General features: G+C 34.9%; 1 protein-coding gene across 4 annotated transcripts in view; it reads left to right on the top strand.

The window, feature by feature from the left end:
* The first annotated feature begins 3,794 nt into the window (after positions 1-3,794).
* Tp63 (tumor protein p63) overlaps positions 3,795-19,300 on the top strand; it is a 215,586-nt gene continuing 200,080 nt past the window's right edge. Inside the window, exon 1 of one of the 4 annotated variants that reach the window (XM_047563740.1) lies at positions 3,795-3,897. In XM_047563740.1, the coding sequence (XP_047419696.1) occupies positions 3,836-3,897 (62 nt within the window). In that variant the 5' untranslated portion in view covers positions 3,795-3,835. The remainder of the gene's footprint in view (positions 3,898-19,300) is intronic. The other 3 variants (XM_047563739.1, XM_047563737.1, XM_047563736.1) reach the window with 3 other exon arrangements.

Consider the following 19,300-nt stretch of genomic DNA (forward strand, 5'->3'; position numbering starts at 1 on the left):
CACTGATGTAGTTAACATAATTATACACATCTCAAAAACAAAAGCATTGTCAAGGAAAAAAAAAAAACTAAACAGCAAAGAACATATACTTTGTGCCTCAATTTATATGACATTTTAGCATTGTGCTATCCAAAATGGTGGCCAATAGCCACATGTGACAGTTTACATTTAGATTGATAAAAATTGGAAAAATACAAATTTAGTTCCTCAATAACATTGACCACACATAACTAGTGGTTACCATGCAGGCAATGTAAATATCAAATATAGACTATTTTCTTCCTCACAGATAGTTCTACTGGATAGCACTTTACTAGAAAATATGCACCTAATTTATAATGACAAAAAGCAAGAGAGTGCTTGACTTAGGATATCAGTGAGGGAGGATGTACTGCAAAGGAGTATGAGGGCTTCGGGGGTAATGGAAATATTCCATAATCTTGATTATGATGGAGGATACATGCTGTATAATGTATCAAAACTCCTCAAGTTGAACCCTTTAAATGGGTGAATTTTCTTTTTATTTAAAAAAATTTGGGGGGGAGTTGTAGGGGACAGAATGCCTTTATTTTATTTATTTTTATGTGGTGCTAAGGATCGAACCCAGTGCCTCTCACATGATAGGTAAGCATTTTGCCACTGAGCTACAGCCCCAGTCCAAATGGGTGAATTTTATTGTATGCAAATTGAATACCATAAAGCTAAATCTAAAAAGTGAAGTGTTTTATAGAAATTAATTATAATCAGTTGTAATACTTATTATTAGGTGATTTTTGCAAACATATAAGGAGGTTGTTCATCCACTGTGCAATATGTTGCTGGTCCTTAGATGAATCAGATAGAAAGCCTGGCTTCAAGTTGTTTGTGGTCTAGTACTGAGATGAATCTTACTCAAAAATAGCTAGAATCCAGGAGGAAAGTTGTAGATTCCCTGACACAAACAAGTGCAGATATGATGATGGTAGGGATTTCTTTTATCCGAAGGGATGAAGGAAATTTTTCAGTTTTTGAAGGATGTGCATTTGAGGTTTTAAAAAATCTTTGGTGGAAAACAAAATATAATTTAAGGCAGGAGATCAACCAGAAAAGTACATAATCTGGAGGAGAGACTGCATAAAACAGAGCAGTAGTGAAATATTTCATGACTATAAGTGAGAAGAGCTTGCAATGTGAATCCCTGAGTATGGCAGAGTACATATTCTTGGCTACTGGAAGTTGAGAAGGAGTAAGTGTTGAGTCTAGTGTTCCAGACCCTAAATGCTGCTGCTTGTTTGAGCCCTTTCTCTTTGTCTCATATAGATCAAACATGTTCACAGATATCTATCAAACAGGCAGTTTAAAAAGGCAATTACCTTCTTCTAGGCTTCTGTGTAACTTAGTCTATTACAACCTCTGCCTAAAAGACTTGCGGTCTCAAGAGTATCTAACTTGTGTACCAAGGAAATAATTCATACATTTAAGTAGTAACCGGAGTCTCCTGCGGGGGAAAGGATGCAATATAAATATAAGGCAGTTGTGGTAATTATAGTATAATTGTCACTTATTCTCCCAGGTTGTGGATGGTTGTGTGATATTAGGATGGTGTTGAAATCGAAAGAGTTTTTTTTTTTTCCTCCTTGGTCAAAGTAACTGTCCATTTATTTCCATTATGCGTTATGAACCAATAGTTTTCATAATTACTTACGTAAAATTTGTCTGTAGTTCTGAGCCAAGAAAATTTAGAATTTTTTATATCAACTACTGCTTTCATGGGATATATTTTAAATAATTTTAATGTGAGTTAAACTATAAGTCTTTTAAAATTAAAAAGACAGTAGGAATATTTGCATATTGATTATTTAGGAGTCTATAACCCTGAATGGTAATTTTAAATGTTTGAAATAGTTCTTTATTACTTCCTAGAACTTTGGATTATAAATATCAGACCTAGAAAAGATCACTAGACACTGCTACTCCCAAGGGTGTAGCCACACAGTACCCTGGAAAGGTGTTAGAGATTCAGAGCCTCAGGTCCCACCCGGACCTACTGAGCCATAATCTGCACTAACAAGAGTTTCCAGGTAACTCACAGACACACTAGAATTTGAGACCTCTGTACTCGAAGACATCATTTCCCTCATTTTATAAATGAGAAAACTAATGACCTGTGCAACTGAGCCACTTGGCCATTGTCACAAGATATTGATTATCCTCAGCTTAAGAACTTTGTTTCCAGGTCACCTATAATTGCCAATAGCAGGGAAGAAAGCCAAACCCTTTAACTCCAATTAACAAATCTATAATTAATTAGTAAAATGATCTTCCCTTCAAGTTTCACATTTTGTAGAACAAGCTGTTTGATTTGGCTGGAGCTCAGGCCGGCATGTTTGTGAATTTCACAATTCACAGATGTTAGACACACTCAGGCTAAGTAAAGGAAGAGAATGTCAAGTTTTAAATAGCTTCTCCCTTCCATCCTGGCTGAAGCAACAAATAAAACATCTTTATGAAACACATTTTGAACCAGAATTTCTTATAGGGAAATGTCAAATTTCTTTGCAAATGACTCGATTGTCTCACAACTTGGACATCTTCTGATGTCACTAGTTTACAGGTGTCCTATAATTAGGGGACAAATGGAAGATGTGAATTTTCCATGTTAATGATACTTGGGAACACAATTTTTTTTCAGTTGGAGTCTATTCTAATTTAGCTTCTGAATCATATTTCATTCAATTTCCAAATTCACAGAACGGGGTAGGTTTTACCACCCACATTCAAACAGGAAGGAAATTATTCTGTATGTACACTTTTCCTGATATTAATTCTTAAATGTATGATTGATTTTATGGTTTTATTTCAAAGTAGGTCAAGTCAAAGCAAAACCAAAAATAACAAATATGAGACGTAAGAGAGCGAGATAGATGAAAATAAACTAGAATATTTCTATTAACAATTTGAAATACTTCTGTAAGCTTCAAAATGTTCCAAAATAAAATATGATTTCCCATTTTAATATCACTTTAAGAAAATTATTTTATATGCATGTATTGGTGTGTTTGAGGTAGAATATTTAAACAGTTCAATGAAAGTTGTTTTATTTTATTCGGGGCAGGCAAACTTTCTAAGGAGATATGAATGGATATCTCTTTCTGTTCGTTGAGACTGAAGAGAGAGTTCTAGGTTAAATATAATCAAGGAATTTCCCTGTCTTTGCTATTTGAGATTGTGACCACAACAGGCGGTTGGCAGAAAGGAAGGCTGAAGGGGGGAGGAGGGGAAGAGATTTAAAAAGAAAAAAACACTTCCCTAAGCAGCCCTGCAAAACATTTTAGCCCTAGACGCAGTCACAGAAGTCCTCAAATCAAGTTAGAATCCAGATATAAGGAAATGATATTTAGCTGGAGCGAGGTGGACACTCCTCAGCTCAGTTCTGTCACAAAAGTCCAGGCTGCTGAAATTAAACTCTGATGCCATTCATGCCGACATCCAATCAGGAGAGAGAGCAGAAGTTCAGAGATGCCTCCAAGTTACCAACAAGTGTGGCTACCATACATCAAGGACTCTAAAGCCGTGATAGAAGGGGAAGAACAACTTTAGAGAGGATGCCCAGCTGGTAAGAATCAACTGTTTATGATGTTTTAGTCACTCGATGGATTTCATTGGCTAAAACGAAGAAATGCTCCGCCTCTTTGCAAATATGTGTGAAGGGGGGAAGTGTCTAAACTTCTATGTCTGATGGCATTTGACCCTATTGCTTTTAGCCTTCTGGCTAAATATCTATATATACACAGGTATATGTGTATATTTTATATAGTTGCTCTCCGTTGGTTGGTATCAAGGAGAGTTGAAGGAAATGAATTTTGAAACTTCACGGTGTGCCACCCTACAGTACTGCCCCGACCCTTACATCCAGCGGTGAGTTTAAATGTGACATAACTTCTATCAAAACTTAATTTCAGTGCCTTGTGTATTATAAGTGTTTCTGCCGTGTACAAAGAGGAACCCCTTCTTGTTTGGTCAGCACAGTGATATTATTTTGGATTTTATGTAGACTTAAAGTGATCTGTGGGCATCTTTTCTAAATTTCTCATTTAGTTTTATCTCCGGATCTACAAAATGACAAAGTTTAAAAACAACTCATTTTTTTAAATTATCACACCACTTTAAGATGTTTAAAATATATTATTTGCCTTGCTCAGCAACCACCCATTCAAGAAAAGAAATTGCACTGGGCAGGGATATAATAATCTATGAATAATCTTCAAGTCAAAAAATAAACACTAACTAGTTTTGATTTATATATTAAAAATAGATCCACAGCCATTGTTATACAAAAAAGACTGTGGCTTGTCATTCTAGCTCTAAGTAATATTTTCTTTTTGATTTGTTTCATAACAAACATCATCTTTTGACATATTTGACTTTTTCAACCTGTAATTATACTGAATTTTATTTCTGTTTGTACTAAGAAAAGAAATACTTGCCTAGCACCGAGAGGAAATATTATTGATAGTGCACAATTGTGTGTGTGTGTTTGTGTGTGTGTGTGTAGGAGAGAAAGAAAGGGAGAGAGAGAGTGTTTCAAATTAGAGTTGGCTATTTTTAAACTGGTAAATGAAATCTGAACAGTGTTTTTCCAGTCATAAAGTTATGGGAAATATTCAAGTCATATGGAGCGGTGTGATGTTGTTAATTTAACAGCATGAGATTTGATGTTGGAATTTCATACTTTATTTTAAAGACGAATGAGAGAGATCTTGTGAGCGTTAAAAATGGCAGGGATAGAAAGGGGTTAACGTGACATTTGCCACCTGTGCCTATTGGAGCCTCTACTAGAAGTGGCGTCGGATGGCTCTGGACAGGACTCAGTTACCACAGATTATGAAAGATGTGTGATCTGCTTTCATTAATATGATTTCCCACTGTGTAGAACACTGATACAGACTATGCGAACTGTTACTCTTCCTGTGAGGTTTCTGGTGGGATGTGTGAGAAAGTGGAAGAGGCAGAGCAAAGCAGAAAGGTAAATGGAATGGCAGAGACAGAAAGAAGAGGGAGAGAAAGGGAAAAGCAGTTGGTCTCCAAGACTGGACTGAGAGATGTGAATGGTGACTTGATTCCTGCCTTGCTCTCTGCCACAAACAGCAATTACAGCACAAACAAATCATCCCGCAGTTAATCTTCTGAGATGACTTGAAAATTAGATTTAGTTATTGATGTGTTGATTAAAAGACAAAACACCCCAAATTTTCTATTTCTCAGAGATTTTTCCTATCTCAAAACTATCTATTCCACTGAACATCTTTTGAAATAATGTTTCTAAGAACATAATTGTGATGAAACATCAACCCCTGAATGTTTTCCATGAAGACATCTTTCCTAAAGTAGGTACCTGGATCCACAGCAGCTTTAGAAGACACTTTCCTCTACTGACTAGCAACCCACACTTCAAACCTGCACACCTTTGTCTAGAAGCATTTCTAGTGATTGATAGGAGAAGCTGATAAATATAAATAAATGGGGAAATAACTTTTCATATTGCCCTGACAACCTGTGAGCTCGTGGGAAATATATCATTCCAGTTTTTAAAATACCATAACATTATAAGCAATAATAGGTTTTTAAAATAGTTTTAAATTTTCCTAGAATACCCTGAGCTTCCATCAGGGCAAGTGTCACTTCTGGGAAAAGATCAGGAACATGTGGTGAGCTGTGAGATTGCAGTTCAGGAAGGTCAGGGAACATTTATTTGCATAATAAATTGTTTTAGGTTAGAATATATACTTCTCATTTGTGATGAAACTGTATCATCAGATAAAGAGGAGAAATATTTGTCACTAAACATCTGCTGTGCATAAGACACAGCAAGAACAAGATGAATAAGATATGTGTATAAAGTTCATTTGTGGGGCTGGGCTTGTGGCTCAGAGGTAGAGCACTCACCTAGCACACATGAGGCCCTGGGTTTGATCCTCAGCACCACATAAAAATAAAATAAAGATATTGTGTCCACCTACAACTAAAAAATATATAATTCAAAAAAATAAAGTTCATTTGTGTAACTCTAAAGTATATATTTTATATAAGATTCTTTTTCAAGTATTTTAAACTGTGTTGTCAGTTTAAGGACTGAATTATTACTATTATCTATTCTCATTGAATAAATAATGAATAAATGAAATATCACTATAAGACATTTAGATACTATATATTGTCAAAGCAAGAATACAATATTCTCTTTGATGCTCAATGAGTGAATGGATTTGAGTTGGTTTTTATAAGCAGACAACCTTGTAGTTCTCAGTTTACAAAATCTATTTTAAGAAAGACCAAATTTAATCATTCCATAATCATAGTCATCTACATACTTAAATTTGTCTTTCCTGACCTTGTCTTTAGAAAGAAGTCATGAAAGGATTTCTTAAAAAAAGAAAGAGCAGGATATCTTGATATTTTTAAATGCAATCTACCTTAATTTATGAATCTCCTTTTATCATAAAATAGAATAAATAATGTGTTATTATCATTAATTACTGAATGTTAATGCCACTTCAAAAAAGTCCATTTTAATACACATTTTAATGTACTATGCTAATCGTTCTCTCAGTTAAAATTGAGATTTCACCCTGTTTTATTTTTTTTCCTGAACATATTGATATATTATGCATTCAGATATATTCTGGATTGAGTCTAATTTACTTAGGTCTTTGCAAAAACTTTTCTGAAAATCAAAAAGGCAATCAAAACTCTGGTGATTTTTAGATTTTCTTTTGGTGATATGGGTAAAATCATCCATGTTTTTATTTGATTACTAACTTAATTCTCATAAAAACATCAAAACTTGGATGAAATTATGCAAGATCAATAAATAATTCAGTGACTTAGTTACCATTTCCTTACACACAAAAACTGTACACTGTGAGTTCATTTTCTTTTGTTTAATTTTGTGAAGCTAAATATTTATTAATTTACTTTTGGGGATATTATTTGGACCTTTTTTGTAATCTTTAGTTTTTAGAATTGCCATCTAGTTTCTAAAAATAGATAATTGAATCAAGTATTTCTGAGACAAATTAAACTCTTTCCAAATATCTTTTCAAAAAATAAGCCAGTTCAAATGACAAACGAGTTAAGTTTAAAATTTGAAATAATGGGATAACCAGGGTGTAAGAATAAAATAAAAATAAATACCATTACAATTTGATCCACTTGTAAAATATTTTGTATTATTTTTCACAGTCCCCCTTTAATCAAAGAAGCAACAAACTGATAAAATACTCTTTAAGAGTAAAGGGTTTCTTGTGTGAATTACACATTTGATGTGAATTTTGTGCTTTGCTAAAGACCAGCTTTATTAATTGTGTTTGCTAAATGCATTCTGAAAGGAAGGGAGGTGACAATGAGCTTGTAGTTTCTGATAAAATCACACGAAGGCACACACAGCTCTGTTTTGGGTATCCTCCACTCACCCTCCACATCCACTTGCATCCTTCTTTTTGTTCTGTGTCCAGCAAACTGACTTCTAAAGATTGCATTAAACATTTCCTCCCTCCTCTGGTTTCCTGTTGAGTTCAACTAATGGGAACCTCCAGCAGGAGACTGAAGCTGGGATACCAGTTTCTCTGACTGACTTGCTATTGGGTTTTCTATTAAAGACTATACATCCTATCAAGGGCACTTGCCATAAGTCCAGGTCTCTTGATTTGGAGCAACTACTACCCCCCACACCTCCCTTTCCTTCAATCTCAGGGTCAGTAACCATTTCTAATCACTACTAATTCCAGAGAGCCACATCATCTCCCTTATCTTTAATATCCTTTTTATCTGCCAGGATCATTGCAAGACAAACCAAAAAGTATGCCCTTACTGTAGTTTATGTGCTTTATGAAGACTTTCTAAATAATTGATATAACATGTACTAATAAATTTCTATTGTGAGATAAAGGTTGAATCCCTCTAGTTCAATGTGAAAACCAGGTGTTAGCCATCTCCGTGATGACCAGATTTCCCTATCTGAAGGGAAGAAATGAACCACCATGCTGCAATCTGTATATTGTTTGTGTTCAGTACTTGAAATGAAACAAGGCAGAGGACAGGAAGAATTAGATATACTTTAACTAGACAAATATTGTTACAATTTATCTGTAGGGTCTAACAAAACAAAACAAAACAAAAGAAGTGCTTCAAACTTCAATTTGCACAAGAAAAAATGTTTCAAAATATTTTCATGACCAACTGTAGATAACTAATACTACAATGCTGTTCTAATCCTGTGTGCTGCCAATGAACTTCACATTTAAATGGCAGAGGAAAAGGGATGTTAGCGTAGTATGCATAGAATTTGTCAAAGATCTAGATTGTGGTCTTAATTCCACTACTAACTGGTTAGATGACCTTCATGAAATCACTTAAGCTATTTAAACCAAAGTTGCTCATAAGTTAAGTAGGGATAATAACCTCTGATGTGCTGTTCACAACAAGGACATCAAGAATTAACAAACCAATGAAAATATGAAATTCTTAGTGTATTGCTCAGTTCTACTGTGTACTAGTGGGCTGAGGCTTCATTCCCACAAATAATTGTTACCTCACATAGGCATATCTTGATTTCTACAGTTCTGTTTATCAACTTTAAATTAGAACAAAGATCACCGTGGGTCTTGACATCATCTTGGCTTGTCTCTCTCAATTCTGAAATTTTAGAATTAAGATATCTGAATCCCAGAGGGGTTCAGTGATTTGCCAAAGATCACATAGCAAAGTACTACCAAAACCAATTTAAATTTCTTGACTCCAGTTTAATGTTATGTCTACCACAGAACAGAGAATTTTATTTGATTTGTGTAAAATTTTACACTTAACAAAATGTTTCCAATGGATTACACACCTGATGTACCTGGGAGGTGGGCTCATTTGGTAGACAGAATAATGGCCTCCAAAGACAGCCTTGTTCTAATCACTGGAACCTGTGAATAGGTTATATTACATGGCAAAGGAAAATTAAGACTGCTAATGGAATTTAGGCTACAAATCAGCTGACTTTAAAATAGATTAATTTGGATTATTCATGTGGGCACAGTGCAATCATAAAAAGTAGAAGTGGGAGGTAGAAGATGCCAAGTTACGTGATGAGAAAAAGAGACTTTACAATCGTTGGGTTTTGGAGATGCAAGGGAATCATGAGCCAAGAAAGATGGGCAGCCTCTAAAAGTTGGAAAAGTCAAGGAAACAGATTTCCCCCTATATCCTCCAAAGGGAAGACAGAGCCCCACTGTTATCATGATTTCAGCTCATTGAGACCTGTACAGGCTTCTGACCTGCAGAGCTGTAAGATAAAACATTAGTGCTGGTATAAGCCATTAAGTTTGTAATAATCTTGTTGTAACAGCCAGAGGAAAGTAATTAACCAAGTAAAGAACTTTTGTCCTCAAATCAGATAGAGAAACACCAGAACTATGCCTTGTTGGTTTAACTAAACAACTTCATGAATTTATTACTATTTTTATGGTGTGACCTAGGGAAGATAGAAGATACAAGTAAGCTCCTTAGACCTCAGGAAATCCAACATAGAATTACTTATGTAGAAGTAATATAAAATGCAAGGAAATTAGCAGGACTCTGGAGAAGCCATCTGAAGATAGCAGGTACAAGCACCTGCTCTCCAGGCAGCAAATTGGAAGAGGGACTTTTGTTAGTAGCTTCTGTTAAAGTTCTTCAAACTGTTTTACATAGAGATATTATATTTGACTGTTTGATGATACCTCTAATATTATTGGGAGCTCAGATTTAGATTTGGTAAGCACAGGGATACACATGGTCACTTCTGATGTTATCAGATATGAAGACAAATGTTATATCAAGTCTTTGAGAGAAGGATTGGATAAATTAGGGTAGAACCTTGGAATTGCACTGTAAACAAAAATCAAACAATTTTGACTAGTGTAATTATCAGACCACACTTAGAGAAACAACTCCAGACCTTTTGGTGCTCTATGATTCTCTCTGGATTTTAGTTTGAAGTTGATGTCTTCCTCTGAGAAATTGGACACAAAGAGAAGGAATGCAGAATCAGCATTTTTAGCAGGCACTCCAGATGATTTGCTTGTTTGTACACCCAATTTTGAAAACCACTACCTACACTGAGACAGGCTCCCAGGCCCAACAGAAGCTCATAAAAAGGTACCCGGAGATAATGTACAACGGAGACACATGTCTTCTCAAAGAGAGATTTCATGTTCTCACTTCACTTAAAAGCCAAATGGATTGTCAGATTAAAGTGGCAATTTTCAATCTCTATTTCAGGACAAGAAAGCCAAGTTTCTGATTAGCTGTTTTGAAGCTCAAATTTGTCCTGACAGGGTTTCTATCTCCTTTAAAGAACTCACCACGGACTAGTCCTCAAGCAACAAGTGATGGATGGATAAAGCACTGTAATTATGATCAAAGTCCAAAGACTCCATTCTATGTAATTATGCACTTCCCAGCCTCTGAAAGTCACTTTGTTCCATTTAAGATAGGATGAGAAATGGGCATGAGTGATGTGTACTTATTGGTTAGTCAGGGTTTTAGAAATGACAGTTATTAACATTTCTGTTTTTCCTTAAGCCATAATATTTGGGGGATAATTTGGATGGAGAAAATTAATTGTCACTCCATTCTAATCCTTATTCTTATTGTCTGCCTTCCATTCTCCACTTATATCTGACTCTCTTATTATGAATTAGACTCTGAAGAATAGAATGAAATGATGAAGCTTAGAAGCAGAAATGCAAGTGCTCTAGATCTCTTGCAACTTTCAAATTCCCATTACCTTTTCCTTTTGTTTCAAATGAGCAAGCTTAATCTGTCAAATCGGACAGCAAACACCCATTCTGAAATTCCATTAACTTAGGCAGTTTCTCATAATTAAGGGTGAAACCAGTCTCATAATAATGTTAAGACTGAGAAAGTCTTTGGAGTCAAGAGACAGAATGAAAGCTAGTGTGATACTTCAATCAGCCACATGCTTACCTAGAGTTGTTTTTAATGTAAGCTCTTTCTTTACCATAGATTTTGGCATAAATTGAAATAAATAACAACACCTACAAATTCATGATAAGGAGAACACTTTGATAGAGACTCTTGCTTTTAAGGTTATGTATATTATCCCCCGAATTTGTTGAGTCTATTTAACTTAACTACCCAGAATATCCTGACATTTCATTGAAGTGGTCAATATTTAGAACTTCCTTAAAAATACCAAACTTTAAATGTTTTATTTTAAATTAATCATTAGCTTTTTTTCCTTTTGAATATTTTTTTCTGGCTCAGTGAAACTTCTATTTTATGCTTGAATTTAATAGCATCATTTACTTCTTAACTACATAAATAATTAGAGTATATTCATTAGAGTTTTCAGTGAGGAAACCTGTTTTCTTTCAATTTTTCCATAATACTGCATCTGCCTGCAAATAAAGAATGCTAAATAAGATGTATGTTCCCATTTTATTGTTCTTTTTTGAATACTTTTGCCATCTCAGGCAATGAATGAAGTTTCTGCTTGACGGGATTTTTCAAACAAAATTATGAGCAATCAAAAAAGTTCTAGTCAAATTGGGCTTTTTTCTAGCATCTTAATTGATGCCATCTGATATGATAAATCTTTGTACCTGCATAAGCTATATTTTAGTTTTCTGTAGCAGCTAATGTGACTTTCATTGAATTCTCCACTAAAGCTTGATAATTAATGCATGGCTTATTTTCTAGTTAGTCTGTAGTGCACACAGGTCATCCTTGATGTACTGTTCACACTGGCAGTTTCTACAGTTTCGTGTTGAGTTATGTCTGCTCACTGAAAGAAAAAGCCTACAGTGTCACTCTGTCTGTGAATGCATTGCTGGTCTTTCTATTGGACATGTGAAGCCCCAGCTTATCTTCCTACATAAAACTCAAATACAGTTTTTCCTCTGAGTCCTAAATCCTTCAGAAGAATGAAATTTAAAACGGCTTTTATACTATTTCTTCTCCCTGCCTTTCTTTCTTTTTTTCTTTCTTTCACTGAAGCTCTGCATTTCTTTGCTTCTTGGTAATACAGAACATACCTGGAAAAGCTCAACATATCACAGACTACTTTAAAAAAATAAAATAAAAGCAGTACAAGCTCTGCTTTGCAAAACTGAAGTTGCCCTACTCTGTAAGCCAAAGTAAGATATTGTAACAATAATGGATCAAAAATAAAAACACATAAACTGAGTGCAGTGACATAAAGATATAACTTCACCTACTCTGGAGACTAAGGGAGGAAGATCACAAGTGTTTGAGTTCAGCCTGGGCAACTTGTCAAAAATAAAAATTAAATAGAAGGGCTGGTACGTATCTTAGCAGTACAGTGCTTGCCTAGTATGTGCAGGCCCTGGGTTCAAACACAAGTACCACAAAAAATGAAATCATATAAAATTTAAAAATGAAATAAAAGCTTATATACAACTGATAAAATATATATGCCTTTTTGATGTTATAGGAATGATCTTTTTAGTACCTGAGTTATTAAGTGCATTTTAAAGAAGATCTGCAAATTAGTTAATATTTACATAAACTGATAAAGATTGGTTGGTGAAATAAGGAGCAATAGAAAAGGGAGACAAGAATGCCTTAAACTTCACTGTAGAGTACAAACTATGCAATGATGTTAAACAAAGGTTTATTAAGTGCTACCTGGTGGACACATGATAAGAAATTTAAAATTCAGTGTTTTTTTTGTTCCAAAGTCTGTTTTTATTTTATTTATTTTTTAGATTTGTTTTTATTTTTACAGACTGAATTTTGATTCATTGTACACAAATGGGGTACATTTTTTTGTTTCTACAGTTGTGCATGATGTAGATTCATACCATTCCTGTAATCATACATGTACATATAGGGTAATGATGTCTGTCTCATTCCACCATTTTTCATACCCCCTCCCTCTCATTTCCCTCTATGTAACTTAAAGTTCCTCCATTTTCCTTGATTAGTGGATGATGAAATTCAGTGTTTTCATGTGTGTGTTTTTACTGTAGCAAATCTGGTTGTAGAATTGTTTGAATTAAGTGTGAAGTAAAGGAAGATCCTTGAAGCTCAGAGAAAACCTAAATATCAGAGTACTTTATGTATTCTCAAATGAAACATGCATAACTTCATATTGATTAGATAAATTTTGTGTTTTTAATAGTCATGGAAGCCAATGAAGCAAAGTCTAATAAAACCGTTCTTCTCCATGTCTCCTTCTAAGTACAAAATTTCTTATACAGAGAATTTATAATCATAACTAATTTCATTGTATTATTCATTATAAAATAGTATAATAAACATTTTCCAGTTGTCATGTGTTTTTACATTTATGATACCAGTCACTGCGTGAGGTTTTCATCATATCAATGCAACTTCACATATTTATTATTTTCTTTATTTTAGAACATTATAGTTGGTTGCAATTTTTATTATAAATTTTAAATTTTATTGTTATCCAATCAACTTTCTTTTCAGTTATTTCCTTGCTTGTTCAAGACAACAAATATTTGAGGAAAGTAAACTCAACCATGTTCAACCCATACAAGGTGCCATGTAATTTACCTGTGTAATCTCATAGAATACAACGTTTTCGCTAAGTATTATCCCTGGTTTGCAGATGAGGGAAATGGCGCTCAGAGATAACTAACTTAACCAAGGCAACCTAACTTGTAAGTGGATAGACTTCCTCGTACCTTCATTCTCACCCTGGCTGGGCCCATCTGATACAAAGCTTTGCTACTCCCTCCCATGATGTGCTGCCTCCTGAAAATATTACTATTTAAATGAGTGTGCCCATATATTTGGCCAAGAGTTTTAGCTTTGGATATTATTCTTTTAAATTTTTGCTAATTTAATAAATGTAAAATGACATATGGTTCAAATTAGCTTTTTTATTAAGTAGGGCAACTACAAAACCCACAATTATTAATCCTAAAATGTCTCAATTTGGAATCCTGTATTTTTAGAAAGTGAGGATGAGAACTAAATAGCTAAAAATCTAGTGTTCTTTGAATTCCTACTATGTGCTCTGCTTAGACTTTTCACATTTTCTCCTTAACCTACTTCAGATGTAGTTGCTGGTATTATCTACAGCCAATCAAGAGATAGGATGCATGGGTTCAATTCTCTCTCTAGTAAGTGTTAGAACTGCTAACTTAATATCTCTATTTTCTCATGTATTAATGAGCACAATAATATTATGACCTAACAGATCAGGTTGCTCTGAGAATTAAATGAGTTAATTTTAGAAATAGCTAAAGGCAATATTTAAATATTAAACCTTATATAAGTGTATTGTATTGATGAAAGAGATTGAGGCACCCAGAGGCTATGAAATCTACCCAGAGTAGAACAGGTAGACACTGGTGGAGGTCCACAAGACCCTGATTTCTCCTACATTATCATTTTTATGGTTTGTGCCTTAACTCATAGTGAATTTCAGGTAGCAATGATTCTTAAGAGGTTTAAGCACAACACTTAGGACAGGGACCCTAAAAATGAATAATTTCACATTCTAGAGAAATGGCCTGAATCTAAAGAGGGCATGTGTTTTCAAGCATCATTCTCACCATTTGTCTAATCCCACAGAGCCAAATTTGAGGATAGTTTTTCTACCTGGAAAATAAACACTTACAATAGAATACTAAGGACTTTACTTCAACCTTGAGGACTTGGATATGCCCAGTTTAGAAATCTGGGGATGATTATTTCAAAAGCTACCTTTAACTAATTTTTTAAGCCATAATAGTTTGCTCCCTCATCTGTAGATAGTTCACAAATCTTGTTTTCCAATCCCTGTTATTGAAATTTGGTGACTTACATAGAGCCCTTGCCCCTACTCTCAACCCTTTTGAATTAATCCTACATTGTTATTCTATTTCCCCAGTGTGGTAATTTGACTCACCACCAGCTTGAACAAGCTTTTCTTTTCTTCTTCATCCTGTTTTCCTGTCATTCCTTCGCCTGCCTATGTTAGTTGGCAACTGTTCTCTGTCTGAAAATACTTGTTGCCCCTCACCCCTCAGTAGAGGCCAGGACTTCTACAAGTACGCCTTTTCATTCAGGAGGCCAAGAAAAGAAATGAGCATATTTCTTGGGCAATGCTGCTGTTTTCAGACCATCCTTTACCTCTTCACCCAACCATTTTGTGTTTTCTGAGATCTCTGTATCAGAATGATTCACTGAACTTGATGGCAGTGTGCTGGCCTCTGGAAAACCCTCCTCTGTAAGGTGGCTACGTTTCTCTCTTTATTGTGGTTTCTGCTGACTCTGGAAACTTCTTTATCCTTTGATGACCATTCCATGATATTTTCCATAGTTCCACTGCTTCTTCAGCTTGAGGAGCTCCCATATACTCTCCATTTGAGTCACCAACCCACACAACCTTCCAGTCCCAGATCACACCATCTTACACTTTCTATCACTATCTCTTCTCCCCTACATCTCTCTCACTCCCAGCTTGCATCAACCCTCTGTCCCCTGAACACCTTCATCAGCTTCCCTGTGGAAACCTAATCTCTTCTTTAAGATTTATCTTAATTTATTTCTATTTAAAATGTATTTTGTGCATGTGTAGTTATAAGTTTTTATTCACCTTTACTACTCTAAATGATCACTTTACTACTCTAAATAATGCAAAATCTGGGGGCCCATATCAGTACTACTAAGTGAGGATCTGCATTTTAACAAGAAAACTCAAAGTGATTCATTAATATGCTGAACTCGAGAAACAGTACTCTAGCCTAGTGGGATCATCAGAACATAGCAGAGGAGGTACCCGGGAATGTTAGAAATGCAAATTCTCAGACCCATCTGAGTCCAACTGAATCAAAAACCTGAATCTATGGCCCAACCAATCTGTTTTAACATACTTATCAGGAAATTCTGAGGCACCCTGAAGTTTGAGAAATTAACCATATATCTGATAAGGGGATGGTTTGTATAGGCATTTCTGTAGGCATAGAGTAGGTATTTTACAGATTCATAGTAATCAAATAGGTGAATAGATGAACAATGAATGAATGAAGCTTTCATTTATCTTAACAAATAAGGTGTTCTTTTCTTTCTCTGGTGACCACAGAACTTTACTTATACTTCTTTTATGGTATGTATATTTACTGACTTCAGTGACTAATTGATTAATTATTTCTGAATATATACTTGTCTCACATTGAGTCCTACACATAATAGGTAGGAAATCACTAAATGTTCAGTTTGATTTAAATGATTTTGCTCTGTATTTTCTACACACACACACATACACACACACACACACACGCACTGCTTCTTCCCATGACACATTGTTTCAGGTCAAGTGAAACACTGAATAGAAAATATAAGAAAGGTGGAAACCTGAGCTGAAATTTGTCTCCTCATAACAACAGAAATAATTCTGAGGAAACAGAGTTGAAAATGAAAGTGAGGAAGTGAATGAATCTGGACTGAGCTAGAGATGACTTCTGGACATGCCCACAATTTAATTCTTTGATAAAAAGGCTTTGATCTCAATGTGGTAATGTGTGAGGAGGAGTATGATGCAGCATTGTTGGAAGCTGAGGGCTCCTTGGGTCTCAAATGAGCTTCCTCATCATAAAGCAGTGCCTGGATTGATTTCCATTGACCAAAGAATGTCTTTCAGTTTCAACCAGTTGAAACCCTGAGTGAAATTGTCAGGCTAGATAACTAATGTTAATCTTGTTTTGTTATTAACACTCATGGATCCTCTTCATCAAATAGTAACAGACTAAATGATAGCACTTTGTCACCTTCAAGAACTCCCAATAGCCCTGTGATAAATACCAATACTCTTTGCTAGTTTGCATGTGGATAGTTTTTAATACACAGTGAGGAGAGTCAGTATAATCCAGACTGTAACACAAATTTTTAAAAAGAAGCCCAATGAGCCCCTTCAGTTTAAAATCTTAAGCTAACTATGATTTTTCTTTCATTCTAGACTTTTTGTTAATGACTCCTGCCCTAAAAAGTAGGTCTTTACTGGAGTACCAAAAGCTTCAAAATGTGAATATCTGAGCTAAGACAATAACTTGTTCTTTATTTAAATTCTGTGGTGAAGAGTTAACCCAAGGCATTAAATATGACTCTTATGTTAGCAACCTTCCCTAGAAATAGCCCAACTCAACACATTTTCTTCTGTTGCCTTCTTTAGTTACACACTATAATCTAGAGTGTTGACAGTGGATCAATTTATTGTACTTTCCTGGAAACCAATTGCAAATCCTGCATGGCTTGTTCTTAGGGGAATGGTGTCTTTCAGGAAGCCTGTCATCTTTTATTTTTATTTTTTTTCATTTATCTCTTCCTGCAAGGTACAGCTGCTTGGTCATTGTATATTTTGCAGTCATCCTAGAAAGACGTATGCCAAGTGAAGGATTATTGTTTAAAAAAAAAAAAGAAAAGAAAAACAGGCCTCAAACCTGTATCTCCTCACTTGCTATAGTACTTTCCATGAATAGAAAAGTCAGTAATAAAAATCATGAGTTTCAAAACAAGCGGACTACAAAGTATTTATTACTTTTAAAGATACTGCTATTTATTTCATTTATAATGGAAATAGAGCTTCTTTGAAAAAATTGACATTAGGGTACCCTATGAGTTCAATCATACTTCATAATCAGGAAGCTCAAAATTTTTTCATGGAAAGAGTAAATAAACTAATTTCAAAGTTTTTTATAGTAATATCTGTTAAAAGTATGTTATTAAAATCACCTATTCCAACAGAAATATGTTTTAGCCAGATTTTTCATCACTGTGACCAAGAACAATGTAGAAGAAGAAAAGTTTATTTTGGCTCATGGTTTCGGAGGTTCAGTCCATGGTCAGCTGACTCTACGGCTCTGGCCAAAGGTGAGGGAGAACATCATGGTAGAAGGAATGGTGGCCACAAAGCAGAGAAACTGCACTACCGAGAACAACATATAAATCCCAAAGGCACTCCTTCAGTGACCTACTTCCTCCTGCTACACCCTACCTGCTTATGATTACCACCCAGTTAATCCAGCAGTGGTTTCACTGATTGTGTTACACTTTTCATAAGCTAATCATTTTACCTCTGAATAGTCTTGTCTTACTCAGGAGCTTTGGGGTAAGACCTCATATTCAAACCATAACAGTATATAGTTTCCTTAATTTTAAGAAAAACATATTTATATAATAATTTTGAATTTTATAATTTACATAATTATATAACTAAAATATGTATAAAATATATAACATATAAAATATTATAATTTAAATAATATAATTTCAAAATTTTAAGCAAAAATAAGAGAAAGAAAAGGAAGATTCTATAGTTTAGATAGCCCATGTGTTAGAGGCTTAGACCCCAGTTTGGTGCTATTGGGAAGTGGTGGAAGTTTTTAAGAGGTGCAGCCTAGTGGCAGGACTTGAGGTCATTTGGGGTGTGCCCTTGAAGCAGATTGTGGAACCTTCGTTCTCATCTTCCTTTGCTCCCTGACCATGAGCAAAGTTCTGCTTCAACATGTATCCCCACCACAATATGCTGTTTCACCACAGGCCCCAAATCCACAGGCCAACCAATCCTGGACTGGAATCTCCAAAACTATGAACCAGAATAAACCATTTTTCTTTAAAAATTGTTTGTCTCAGGTGTGTGTTATAGTGAAAGAAAGCTACCACAGAGGAGGAGGAGGAGGAAGTAGGGGGGGAAAGAACAATTTTGAATGACTACTCAAATATCATGACACCATATTTATTTCAACGTGTCACTCCCTTCCCTTCCATAGCCCCTCCTCCTTATCATTCTATCTTTTCCATATGTAATACACATCTCCTTTCAAAATACCGTTATTTATTTATTTATTAAGTTTATTATTTCCTATCTGTTTCTTTACACTGGGAAGTAAACAGCATGAGGCAGAGTGTTTATATTCTTTATGCCAGTCTAATCCCAAGTACCTAGAACAGAGCCTGTCACACAGGTATTCAGAGCCTGACACACAGAGATATCCAGCACAAATAACTGTTGACTGGATGAATTAAGGAGAAATGGTTATTAAAATGTGTAGTCACAGTTGGTTATATTGCTTTTCCTGATGATGAAGATATAATTATTTAATATTAGTGAAAAACAATCTTATTGAGAAAGAAAAAGTGTTTTCTCTCTCATCAGAAAAATGAGGCTTAAACAGGTCAGATAGCATTCTAAGTCTCACAGCTGGTTAGTAGGAGAAACAATACTAATAGTTAATATGTCATCCTTAGAATTTCATGTTCTCACTAAACCTTTCCACCTATGCTTTTTGTAAGTTTA

This window comes from Sciurus carolinensis, chromosome 9 (genome assembly GCF_902686445.1).
Source record: "Sciurus carolinensis chromosome 9, mSciCar1.2, whole genome shotgun sequence".
Lineage (NCBI taxonomy): Eukaryota > Metazoa > Chordata > Mammalia > Rodentia > Sciuridae > Sciurus > Sciurus carolinensis.